Source organism: Protopterus annectens, chromosome 6.part0 (assembly GCF_019279795.1).
Source record: "Protopterus annectens isolate FY-2018-M chromosome 6.part0, PAN1.0, whole genome shotgun sequence".
Taxonomy (NCBI): domain Eukaryota; kingdom Metazoa; phylum Chordata; order Ceratodontiformes; family Protopteridae; genus Protopterus; species Protopterus annectens.
The window spans coordinates 594,589,896-594,602,968 of NC_056737.1; the positions used below are offsets into that span (position 1 = coordinate 594,589,896).

The following is a 13,073-nucleotide window of genomic DNA, read 5'->3' on the forward strand; positions in this document are numbered from 1 at the left end:
TACGTTAGGTGTTGAACAAGTATTTACTTGCCCTGGGAAACATCAGCTGTTTGTATTGTAAGTTTTCATTATTTTTTTCTCGGCATTCTGAACGTCGGTGTTATGAGATTCAGGATTTGAAAGGTAATGCAATAGTAATCCTCATGTATTGATTTAATCAACTGATTTCTGAAGGTTTTGTGACTGATAGATAAGTGTTTTCATTAAATTGTTTGAGAGGCTTCAAGAAGTTAGCATTTTGTGGTGTCAATGAGAAGGTTCAGAGTTTTACCTTATATGAGAACATTTTTAGTGTGGAATCTGTTATTTTTTCATAGTCTTTGCCCAGAAGATAATTATAGCAATGAAGTACTAATGGGATACTAATGAGAAATTATCTGTATGCTACTGCTAGACAGTTTCTTTAAAGCTGTTTATTGGAAGTCTGTAGCACTGCACTGGAAGTGCACTTGAGAAGGCACTGTCTTTGACACTTATCTCTCTTTTTTAATAATCTTAACACAGTCAAATACTATTAAAAATGAGTCTATGGGAATACTGGGACATGATTAAAAACCTATATTGATGTTCTGTGAGCAAAACAGAGGCATTTTTATATTGAAGAGCCTTTTCCAATTTTGGACTAAGTTTACCCTTGCTCCTTCCTGTTTTATGTCTTTTCTTTGTCCCACCTACTTTAGTTCCTTCCTTCTTTCCTCGTTGTTTCCATTTCCTAATACTACTGCATGCTCTCATTACCCAACTCATAAAATTAATTTGCTTTCTGAATTTGCTAATCAAAAGTAACATGACTTGAGTGCAGTCCCCTACTCTCTGGATGTTTCTTCTATGTTTTGTTATGCATTTTCTGCTTTTGCACATATTTTTGTATGTGTGCTTGCTCTTGAACCAGTGTCAACCTTGCATTTCCAAAATGTGGAACACTACTTCTTCTAATGTGGAACGCTTCCTAACAACTTTCACTAGAAAACTCACAGGATAGAGAAAATGTTACTTTATATTTATATAAAGTTCTTTTGATGAATTAATACAATTCATTATAATTCACCATGTAACACTGAGTGTGTGACAGACCCTTTCAGTTTGAGACTGTAAGGAACATGGACTCAAAATGAGGAGTGTTTCTCATAATGAGGCACATTATGTCTTGAGCAGTTTTTAAATCTGTCAACACTTTGCTTATGTATGTTTTGTACATCAAATACGGAGTGTGTCTCAGTGGGACAACTTCCAGAAAAAGGGGTCATATGATTAATATGCTTATACTTGGCTCAGAAAGTCAGAACATATTTATTATTATTATTTAACATTTATTTACTGGGAAAGTCCAACTTGGAACTAAGCCAATTTTCAGTGGAGACCCAGGGAGAAATACTCCAGGCGTATGTCTTTATGACATGGAAGGAAACCAAAGCACCCAGAGGAAACCCACATGAATGCAGGGAGGACATGCAGACTCTGCACAGAAGGCACTCCAACCAAGAATCTAACTAGAGAACCTCTTGCTGCGAGGCGACAATGCCACCGCTGCACCACTGCGCCATCCTAATGTATCTAATGTTGCAAATGATTTTGAGAATGATATTTTCATTACAGAATCTTTCAGGATGTGCACTTCATGTTATATCAAACTGTACACAATGTATGAAAAAAATGGTTGTGTATAATACCAAGGAACTATTTTGTAGAGCTGTGCTGCTAACAAGGATTTGGAAGCAAACTTGCATTTGTTAGATTAGGGCTAAGAAGAGCAATTTTAATAGATGTTCTTGACAAGAGATTAGTGGCGTTCGGGCATAGTGCTGTTGTGGCCTTCCTTCTGTGAGAAATGCAAATACATCACAGTTATTGTGCATGTAATTACTGGAATGGTGTGTACCAACCTGGTACATTGAAAAAATGTTGTGGGAAAGCCACAGAGGACAGACTGCAAAGCCAGTGTTAAAGAAGGTTCCTGCAATTGCAAGGGCATGTATGCTCAGCATGTCTTCAGCCTCTTTTAATATCATCTCCATAGGAGATGCAGTCAACCATCATTAGTTGGAAGGACACACCACTGAGCATACTGTGGAAGTTAATAGAATGATATACCCTGAAATGGAGTGAGACTGGTAGAAAGTAAAAGAAAAGTTAGTATTTATCACTGTCATATATATGCTTGTAAACTTGATGTTCATTAATAATGAGTGCCTGTTTACCTTTAGGTGGAAACTTGCAAATGGTTAATTAGCTAACTATCAGTGGTTCTGCTTTCTGATGTTCATATATAATTTGTATTGTTTTAACAGGTGATGATGGAGCAGGTTGCAGGGAGGTCAGCAAGGAGAAGAATGTTTTTCGGCCCAGCTTTCCTGCATCTAGGTAAACTTCTTTTCTAGTGTTAATATATAAACAGAAATTAGAATGACAACATTTAATTTCCATATTTATATGATTTTCCTTTTATAACAGTGAATCCAGAGATATACACAGTAAGAGTAATTTTTTATTGCCATGAGAGCAAATTCCTTTACTTGGCGGTTCATTTGTCAGGAGTATGTCAGTCAGTGGCATTGTTGTGTGCCATTTCCTTAATTAACTAGGTATAGCAATCCAGTAAAAGAAATGTAGGCCTAAACCCAATTACTTTATCAAGTTTATCCTTGGCAGTTGCCATGTGAAGTCATTTCTTCCTTCAGCTTGGCAGATGGCCATCTTACAGACAGCAGTAATCCATAGCAGGCATTACAATTATCTTAGCTAATCTTTTGCATTTGCTGGAACACTTGACAGTGGCCATCCATACCTCTCAACTGTCCAGATTTTTGTCTCATGTTTCTTCTGGTCTGTTTCTCATAATATTTGTGATTTTCTGGATTTTTGCAGCAAATTAATGATGATTAAATTCAGTAAATAATTACAAGTATTTGAGTTTCAGAGTTATTATCCTTTAGAAAAATGCATGGTAACACAATAACTTTTATTCTAGCAACTTTCTAAGATTATAAGAGCAATATTTATAAATTGTCTTTATTTTTAGGGCTTTGTCCCCCCATTATTTTTGGCTTTGTCAAGATTTTTTGTGCTAAGTGGTTGCGAGCTATGGCCATCTCAGTAGTTTTCCTGCCTAAATTACTCTTGCAGATTCACCAGTTAACTTTAGTGAATCAATAATCAGAAACCTCAGACTCTACAAAGCCCCACTCTACATATCAATAACTTGTTCTTGATTTTTCCTTCAGTATTGCAACCAAGAAGTTTCACGGAGTTGATGCTTCATGCATCTAAAAACCACACCAATAATAGACCACAGCTCCCTGTACTGCTGGATTGCATGGCCCAAATCTTTGGAGAGAGCATTCAAACAAATCACATAAGCGTTCTGTAATTGAGAACAGGTTCAAAAGCTTGTTTGTTTGAGAGTATATTCACATAAAAAGGATGCTCTCAATGTGCTGTTTACCTGTTCAGAAAAGATTGAACATGTCAGCATAGATGGTAGTAGTTCTGCTAGTCCATTGGTTTGTAGGCTACATCATTCATCTATGCTGCTAATGGCATAGCTTGGAATATTAGCCCAGGTTCAATAGAGTCAGTATAGGAGGGGAGGGTGGAAGGAAGAGCAGTAACTTTCAGCTTACATTCCTCTGAGGGGATCAGTTTTAACACTGAATAAACACTTTGGCAAAGACCACTACGGTTACCTGAAAGCCTTATTGTAACTTGAGAAGAACTGTTGCTTGTAGAAAGGAAAAGTGTATGACCTTTACCTAAATCATTAGTTGCCTGCTGTATGGGTGGGGAGGGAACGTAGGGGTTGTTTTGTATTAACTATCCTACACCCCACCACTGTCATTTTTCACCTCAACATAGCAAAAGGGTCAAAATGAGCAATTACTGATTACAGTCACCCTATGTCAGTATGCCGGAAAGCAACAATTATTTGGCAGATCTTACTGAATCTGCTGTAAGCTCATAATGATCTGATAATTGCTACTGAGACATAACCATGTATCTATTGAAAGATAACTTTTTATATACTTGGATGTCTTCAACAGAATGGTGCCTTGGATCATGGTTGACAGTATGGCAGACTTATTCACAGTATCATTTTGACATGGATAAACTCGGAGCAATGACCCATTTGCCACATAACAAGGTAAATCCTTTTGATCTGATGTCCTTTTCATACTTCCTCACTTATGGGTTACGGATCCAATCCTCGGATCCAGCTTGGCCACATACTTCAGATTTTGGATCCAATTCTCCAGCTCCTCCCTCTACTCATAATACCCCACTCCATCCTTGTTACTTCAGATCTCAATTGCCACCTTCGCAAACAGATACATATTCCACTCTCGAGCATATCTTTTGGGATTGTGAGTTTCTTAATTTTCTATTGAGAAATTTTTTGATTATCTTTTTTCTTCTTCCCTGTAGTTTTTCACTGGTCATCAGGATTTTCTCTCCCTCTTACCCTTATTTCCATACTTTTGATAGTACTCTGTTTCTCTACCATTGTTGGTAGCATTTTCTCTCTCTTACCCTCCCTTTTTGGGTCGTCTTTTCTACCATAGTTGGTAGTTCTTCCTTTCTTTGCCTTTATTATTAAATAAAAAAAAAATTGACCTGTTGGTTTCTTCACTTTTCCCAATGTCAGACAAACCTACAGGTTTTAAAAAAATGCACTTCTTTTGGATATAAGATCCCAAGATGCCCACAAGGAATGTGTTTATTGTCTCAGAGCCATACACTTGGACACATCATGCATTATATGCACCACATTTAATCCGAGACCCCTGGTAGACAGAAGAAATAAACTTATTTTAAGGGGTCTTCTTCCCTCTTCTTCTACAACAAGGGCTCAAACCCCCTTCAAATATAGTAAGTCTGCTCTTTTGGAGCACCGAAAATGCTCTCTGTCAAAGTCCCCTAGGTCTTTGTTGGAACCGCTGAAAAAGACTAGGAAAATCTTGGATCCAACCCCTCTGGATCCGAAGACTTTTCAACTTTTGGATCTGAAGCCTTTGGATCCTAAGGCTTCAGTTCTTACAGTTATCACAATCAGTCCAACAGCTCCCCCTTGGATCTTAAGTCTTTGTATCCAAAGCCAGACACTTCTTTTTGGAGTGCTACCCTCAAATATGTTATGAAGCCAGCTTTGCCCACCCTGCCTGCTCAGCTTCACCGGACACCACAGAAGCACTCCTGGCCCGCTTCCACCTCTTCCTCTAGGTCATCTAGAAGCTTGTTGGAAGCAGATGTGGATAGGATGATGAGAAAGTTTCTCAGAGCTCAAATCCAGATTGGGGGGGGTCTTACATGCTCCATCCCCTACTGGATCTATGAGTGTGCCTGTTGCATCTAAGACTAGTATTTCTGCTTCTCTGATCCGTCCAGTGATTTTGGAGCTCAATGATCTGAGATCCACAAGAGGCTCGGCGTTGGATCCAAAGAAAGTTGTTTCCTCCACTCTGACTGTTTCCCTTACTGGTTCTGCCTGGTACCCTCGGATCAGAATGGGTCTGAGCTGAAGTGTAGGTGTCAGATCAGAGGGGGTAAGTTCATCTCCAGTTTACAAATTGGACATGATATCTATAACTAGAGCCTCCTTTGGATCGGCAGTACTCTGGAATATTCTTTGTGAGGGCCACCCAAGGTCAACTTAGCTGGGAACTCTGTCCCATAAGTGAGGAAGAGTGAAAAGGACAACATCAGATTTATAAGTTATGTACTCACTATAACTAGGCATCTGTGTTGTTCATTTTAATTCTTCTTCACCTCCCTTCCTATCCATCCCCCATCTTTTTGTCTTCTGGAAGGACCTACTGGACTGTGTTTGAAACCTACCATTCCAGGTTTGAGCCCTGTCTGTTCTATCTGACTATAGGGCTGCGCAGTGGTGCAGCGGTTAACGTTGTCACCTCACAGCAAGAGGTTATCCGGTTTGATTCTCGGCTGGGGTGCCTTCTGTGTGGAGTTTGCATGTTCTCCCTGTGTTCGCGTGGGTTTCTTCCGGGTACTCCGGTTTCCTCCCACAATCCAAAGACATGCATCTGGAGCATTTCTCCCCAGGCCTCCGCTGAAAACAGGCTCTGTGGATCCTAGTCGGACTTTCCCAGTCAACAAATGTTAAATAAAAAAAATAAATAAAAATCTGTTTCTCTTCAGCAATTAGGAACTAGAGGAGCAAACTTGATTTAAAGCAATAGGGATGGAGTGGGGCATTATGGGTAAAGGGAGGAGCTCAAGAGTTGGATCTGAAGTTTGAAGTATGCAGCCGACTTGGATCTGAGGATCGGATCCGTAACCCATAAGTAAGGAGGAATGAAAATGGACAACACAGATGCCTAGTTATGGTGGGTAGATAACTTATATGTCTACTGTCTCTTAACAGATGATATAGGGAGAAACTTTGGTCATTTTTGATATCCTCATGTAAAGATAATTTATTTTCAGCCACTTAACATGTTATATAGTGGGGAAATTGAGGCAAGAATGAGCTTAATGCTACTGTTGTATTCTTGTTAGCTAAGGCTCATTAGTCTGCTTCAGCAAGGCATTGAGCAGCACTGGTGAATCAACAGGCAACACATTTATACTTTTTTGCCAGAAGATGTGACAACTGTTGGTTGTGTGCCTACACTGTGATTTTGAGGTGATGTTCCAGTACTGATGTTGCATCCTGGTATAACAGGAGGAAGAGGTGCAGAATTTCTTAGGTGCTATCAGATGAATAAGATGTTAAACTGAGGTCCTTTTTGCATAAACTGGTGATAGTTCAAATGTTTATTAAAGCTCCCTCAGTACTTGTTCAGAAAACTTAATTTAAACCTCCTCAAACATAGACTGCCTGCTGGTGTAGAGGACTTGGCCTTGACACCACGGCTGGCAACTTGAAATAATTTTGATATTTTTCAAGTTAGTTTATTGAGATACAATTTTGTTGTTTGGTTTGGTGATATTATCAGATATGAACAGCTGAGTGACTGCTCTTTCATCTTTGGGGAGTGAGGGTCCAGCTTGTCTAGACTAGAGTTCACCTCAGGTGGAGACTTTGGACATATGTCAGCATAAACATTTTTCGTATTAAACAAGAGGTGATGTCTTACTCTACTTACTTGGAAGCTTTCTCTGTGCATACACCTTTAGTCATTGCAAAGGGGACCAGTGTGGCAGTGTAGAAGGCAAGACAATGTTCCTCTCATTTTTACTTGAATGAATTATGGCACTGGTTCCAAGCATCTCTAAAGTACCAGAGGCACAGAGTATGTGAGACTTAATGGCAGAGGCCAAAAAGTTATGCCTTTCACTCATTCTTGACTAGGAAAGACCATGGTCCCAGTGAACCTGAAAATTATAAGGTGGATATAGATAGTGGCTGTATGAAATATTATAGCAGTAACCCCACGGCTGGGTGTGGGTAAAGCTGGATTTACCCATAGTTGGCGTGGTTTGGTCACGAGGGCAAGGGCATGGTTTACATAATTAGCAGGGGGGTATGGGGGAGCATTAAAACATGGTTTCTGTTTTTTGTAGAATTCAGTGTTTCCTGCTTTGATAATGTGGATTTGATGAGGGGCCTTTGAATATTTGAATGTTTGTGCATTCAGTATTTAGCCATAGATATACACACACACACACACACACACACACATATGTATATATATATATATATATATATATATATGGGTCTACTGCAAAACATTTAAAGCCCATAACATCTAATTTCATAACATCGAGACCAGAACATCTAAAACCCATAACATCGAATTTCATAACATTGAAAATGTGCATCAGAACATCGAACACTACAAATCACATAAAAATAATATCCCCTCCACATATAACAACACCAAACTACCAAACACACTTTTTACTATGTTTCTGCAGTGGGGCAGGCCCCCCTGCACACCCCAAGTGGGGGGGCTCTGCAACCCCCCCCCGTAAATTAAATATACCATCTCCAAGATCACACTACAGAGGGAAAAAGCAAATTTCCTAACCCCACTGTATCACTATCACCATAAAATATGTGCACATAATGTCTGTTATCACTTACCTGACCTAAAAAACACATACAGAATGGCAAGATAAGAGTATTAATTCATACACTGTATAAATAACAACTGTAGAAATGAAAACTACAACATCTCATAGTGATACCACAAGATTAACAGATTAAACTGTAACATTTACATATCTGCTGATACACTATTACATATTATACATTTTAAATGTTATGAAATTTGATGTTATAAGTTTTAGATGTTATGGGTTTTTTTAGATGTTCTGGTCTCAATGTTATGAAATTAGATGTTTTGAGTTTTATATGTTTTGAAGGGGACCCATATGTGTGTGTGTGTGTGTGTGTGTGTGTGTGTGTGTGTGTGTGTGTGTGTATATATATATATATATATATATATATATATATATATATATATATATATATATATGGGTTTACTATCAAAATGTCATTTGGACAAAGTCTGAATTGGAAAACTCAAACAGCTTAATTCAACATTTCAGAATATCAAAAAATAAAATGTTGAAGTCACAACAGCGAATGCACACTAGCATTCGCTGTTGTGGATTCAACATTTTGAATGCAGATCACACTCTAGTGGGGATTGGGAAATTTACACTTTCTCTCACTGTAGTGCGATCTCAGAGTTTGTATATACAAGTATCAGGGGGCTGTGGGGGGTACAGCCCCCCACAAGGGAGGTGCAGAGGGGCTTTCCCCCCTGCATAACGTTCGTAACTCATGACCAGAAATGTCGACATTCCTGAGTAGTTTGACTTTCCTAAAATACCTTGTTCGGTCATATTCCTGTTTGTATATTTGATTTCTGACATTTTGGGTTGAAAACATGAACAGTCGCACACTGTGGGTGTGAAATTTTGATAGTAAACCTATATGTATATATATATATATATATATATATATATATATATATAGAGAGAGAGAGAGAGATGCAAACAATTGCATCATGAAAGGTAGAAAACTCAACAGGCAGATTCACAAATGGTAGAAAAAAAAAGAAAGAATCACAAAACACTGAATAACTCATAAAAGTCAATCACAAAACATTGAATACTTCTATCTCAGTAAAAAAGCCCTATGTCAGTAATCCACAGCTACAAAAACAAAATCAGGTGTCTTCTTGGTAGTAATACTGTTTAGTTATGTAATGTGTAGGTATAGGGGTAAGGATAGCCTCACCCTCCTGCACCATCATACTATTGTGTCCTAGCCCTGCCCCTAACCCTACACATTACATTACTAAAAATTCTTTCCCTAACAGTACCACTGCACAAGACAAAAGGACACAGAACATACACACAACACAAAACTTGCACAGCACTGATCTATCCGCTTTTTTAATCCTTTCCTAACCCTTCCTCATATCCTAAATGAGGAACGTTTTTACACTACACTGTTTTATAGATATATATATATATATATATATATATATATATATATATATATATATATATAAAATACACACACACACACACACACACATATATATATATATATATATATATATATATATATATATATATATGTAAATAACAGTCGTGAACATCTTCACAAACACTCCTTTGTTATTCAGACATTACTTTTCTTGTATACTCCTGCTTATCTGCACTGTATAAAACTAAATTCATCCATATGTAATTCTCATAAATGAGCATTCACTCATTTGTACATTCCCTCTTTTTTTTCTGCCTACAATTTTTTTTTGCCAAATGAATATCTACCTTTTGGGTTACAACCAACTGAAAAGGGAGAGTATTCATTTGCTAGAAATAGGTTCATAGGTTCATACTAGGCTATCTGCCCTAGGGCATTTATAAGCCTAGCCAGAGTGTGTTTGGCTTTCGCCACCCATTTTAAATGAATTTTGCTATGCCCTTTTTCGAGGTTAGTATACTGTGCCTCTGTCTAACAGTGTCACAGAAGTGATACCCGGGGTAAACCTATGATCTCTCATCCACTCATCAAGATTCCTCTTGAAGAGAGTCAATGAGGGACTCTGCCTAACCTGGACTGGGATTTTATTCCAGAGTGAAGGGAGCCTCTGGGTTATGAATCTGTCCCTCCAGCATGTCCTATTTATTTCACTGCTGAGGTTCAAGTCTCTCGAGCGTGTGGCTCTAAGGGATTTGGATTTTTTGAGGTGGAGCATGTCCATTAATTCTGGGTTAGCTTTATATGTCAGGCATAGATCGCCTCTAAGTAGGTGGTATGTAACTGAGTAGAGCTGGAGTTTCTTTAACTGAGCAGCATATGGCATCTGTTTGAGTCCCTTGATCCTCTTTGTGAGGTACTTTTGGAGTCTTTCTAGTTGCTGCAGGTGTCGGGTAAGGTACATCCCAAATGGGGCATTGTATTCTATTATGGGCCTGATGAGGGATGAATAAAGAGGTACGATGACCTCCCTTGATCTATATGTGAATCCTTTCATGATAAGGTGGGCTCCAGCTGGACTGGAGAGGAAACCATTAGCTGACCTTTGGACATGCTAGAATAGTATAGGGAACTCCTTTATCACTGAATCAAAAAGGACCAATAGGGGACAAGGTAATCGTAGAGAGTAAATAAGGATGTAGTTTACTAGTGCTAAATTGTAAGATTGCTTATTTGGGCAAGTGCAGGGCCTTAGATTGAGAGTAGGGTGTTTAACTTGAGAGATAGAGCAGTTCTAAGGGAAAAAGTGAAGAGCAGACTTTGTGGAGCCGGGAATAGTTTAAACCCGATTAACCGGCGCTGCCCGATGCTGCACTATGCGCACAATCGCGCAAAGTCGTGCTAAAGCGGGTTTTTATGCAGGGAACTTTAAAGAGCTAGAAATGGCCCAAAACGGCCAATTAACTACAAGATTCTTGTGCTGAGTTCACTCCTTCAGGGACAGATAGGCTGCTCAAGGCTCCCCACTCCCACTGGTGAGCAAAGAAACTTCCTTCTATCCAAGTAAGGAAATGGGCAATACAGGAACTATTCAAAAGTCCAGAATACAGCAAAGCCTATATAAGGGACTATTCTAGGTTAGGAAAGGCGGGAAACAAGGATATTTTTTGTTTTTTTTTCTTTTTTTCACAAAAGCAGCAGGAGAAGTACAGTAAATTCAATACACAGGCTAGCGCACTTGAGTGGGCAGCCTCAACAGTTAAATACAAGCAAAAAACTTTAAAAAAGTGCAGGTATTGTAAAAACACAGAAAACAGGCTTAGAGTAAGTAAATCAGCAGTTTAAACTCACTTTTCGGTGAGGAAGGACGGTCGCACAGGTAGTAACAGAAAAATTAGACTTAAATCTTGGAAGCAATCACTCTTTTCGTTTCTCTTCTGCTAGCACCACTCTGCAGGACCACGAGGAGCTGTTGCTGAGTAGGATAAGCAAAAAAAAAACGCGCCAAAGCGGGTTTTTATGCAGGGAACTTTAAAGAGCTAGAAATGGCCCAAAACGGCCAATTAACTACAAGATTCTTGTGCTGAAGTCACTCCTTCAGGGACAGATAGGCTGCTTAAGGCTCCTCACTCCCACTGGTGAGCAAAGAAACTTCCTTCTATCCAAGTAAGGAAATGGGCAACACAGGAACTATTCAAAAGTCCAGAATACAGCAAAGTCTGTATAAGGGACTGTTCTAGGTTAGGAAAGGCGGGAAACAAGGATTTTTTTTGTTTTTTTTTCTTTTTTTCACAAAAGCAGCCAGAGAAGTACAGTAAATTCAATACACAGGCTAGCGCACTTGAGTGGGCAGCCTCAACAGTTAAATACAAACAAAAAACTTTAAAAAAGTGCAGGTATTGTAAAAACACAGAAAACAGGCTTAGAGTAAGTAAATCAGCAGTTTAAACTCACTTTTCAGTGAGGAAGGACGGTCGCACAGGTAGTAACAGAAAAATTATACTTAAATCTTGGAAGCAGTCACTCTTTTCGTTTCTCTGCTGCTAGCACCACTCTGCAGGACCACGAGGAGCTGTTGCTGAGTAGGATATGCAAAAAAAACACGCCAAAGCGGGTTTTTATGCAGGGAACTTTAAAGAGCTAGAAATGGCCTAAAACGGCCAATTAACTACAAGATTCTTTTGCTGAAGTCACTCCTTCAGGGACAGATAGGCTGCTTAAGGCTCCTCACTCCCACTGGTGAGCAAAGAAACTTCCTTCTATCCAAGTAAGGAAATGGGCAACACAGGAACTATTCAAAAGTCCAGAATACAGCAAAGTCTGTATAAGGGTCTGTTCTAGGTTAGGAAAGGCGGGAAACAAGGATTTTTTTTGTTTTTTTTTTCTTTTTTTCACAAAAGCAGCAGGAGAAGTACAGTAAATTCAATACACAGGCTAGCGCACTTGAGTGGGCAGCCTCAACAGTTAAATGCAAACAAACAAACTTTAAAAAAGTGCAGGTATTGTAAAAACACAGAAAACAGGCTTAGAGCAAGTAAATCAGCAGTTTAAACTCGCTTTTCAGCGAGGAAGGACGGTCGCACAGGTAGTAACAGAAAAATTATACTTAAATCTTGGAAGCAGTCACTCTTTTCATTTCTCTGCTGCTAGCACCACTCTGCAGGACCACGAGGAGCTGTTGCTGAGTAGGATAAGCAAAAAAATCACGCCAAAGCGGGTTTTTATGCAGGGAACTTTAAAGAGCTAGAAATGGCCCAAAATGGCCAATTAACTACAAGATTCTTGTGCTGAGGTCACTCCTTCTGGGACAGATAGGCTGCTCGAGGATCCCCACTCCCACTGGTGAGCAAAGAAACTTCCTTCTATCCAAGTAAGGAAATGGGCAACACAGGAACTATTCAAAAGTCCAGAATACAGCAAAGCCTGTATAAGGGACTATTCTAGGTTAGGAAAGGCGGGAATGACATGAGCTATTCACCCAGTAGTTAAAACCAGTTAGTTACCTTTTCCTTGTGCCTAGGCATCATTCTTGGTGAAGGAAGGATTCCACTCAGGACAAAGAAAGATTTGACATGTCTCTCTGCATGTTCCTCAGAACTTTGAATTCTAGGTCATTCATTTCCACTTGGACCACTACTGTACCATACTCATGTTTGCCCCAGAGGAAGGGGCTTTA

At 39.2% G+C, this 13,073-nt stretch overlaps 1 protein-coding gene across 1 annotated transcript in view; it reads left to right on the forward strand.

Annotated features, from left to right (window-relative positions):
• The window catches only part of TPP1 (tripeptidyl peptidase 1), a 1,081,063-nt gene that overhangs the window by 752,943 nt on the left and 315,047 nt on the right, over window positions 1–13,073 (forward strand). Inside the window, exon 9 of the mRNA XM_044074266.1 lies at window positions 2,289–2,361. Within this exon, the coding sequence (XP_043930201.1) occupies window positions 2,289–2,361 (73 nt within the window). The remainder of the gene's footprint in view (window positions 1–2,288; window positions 2,362–13,073) is intronic.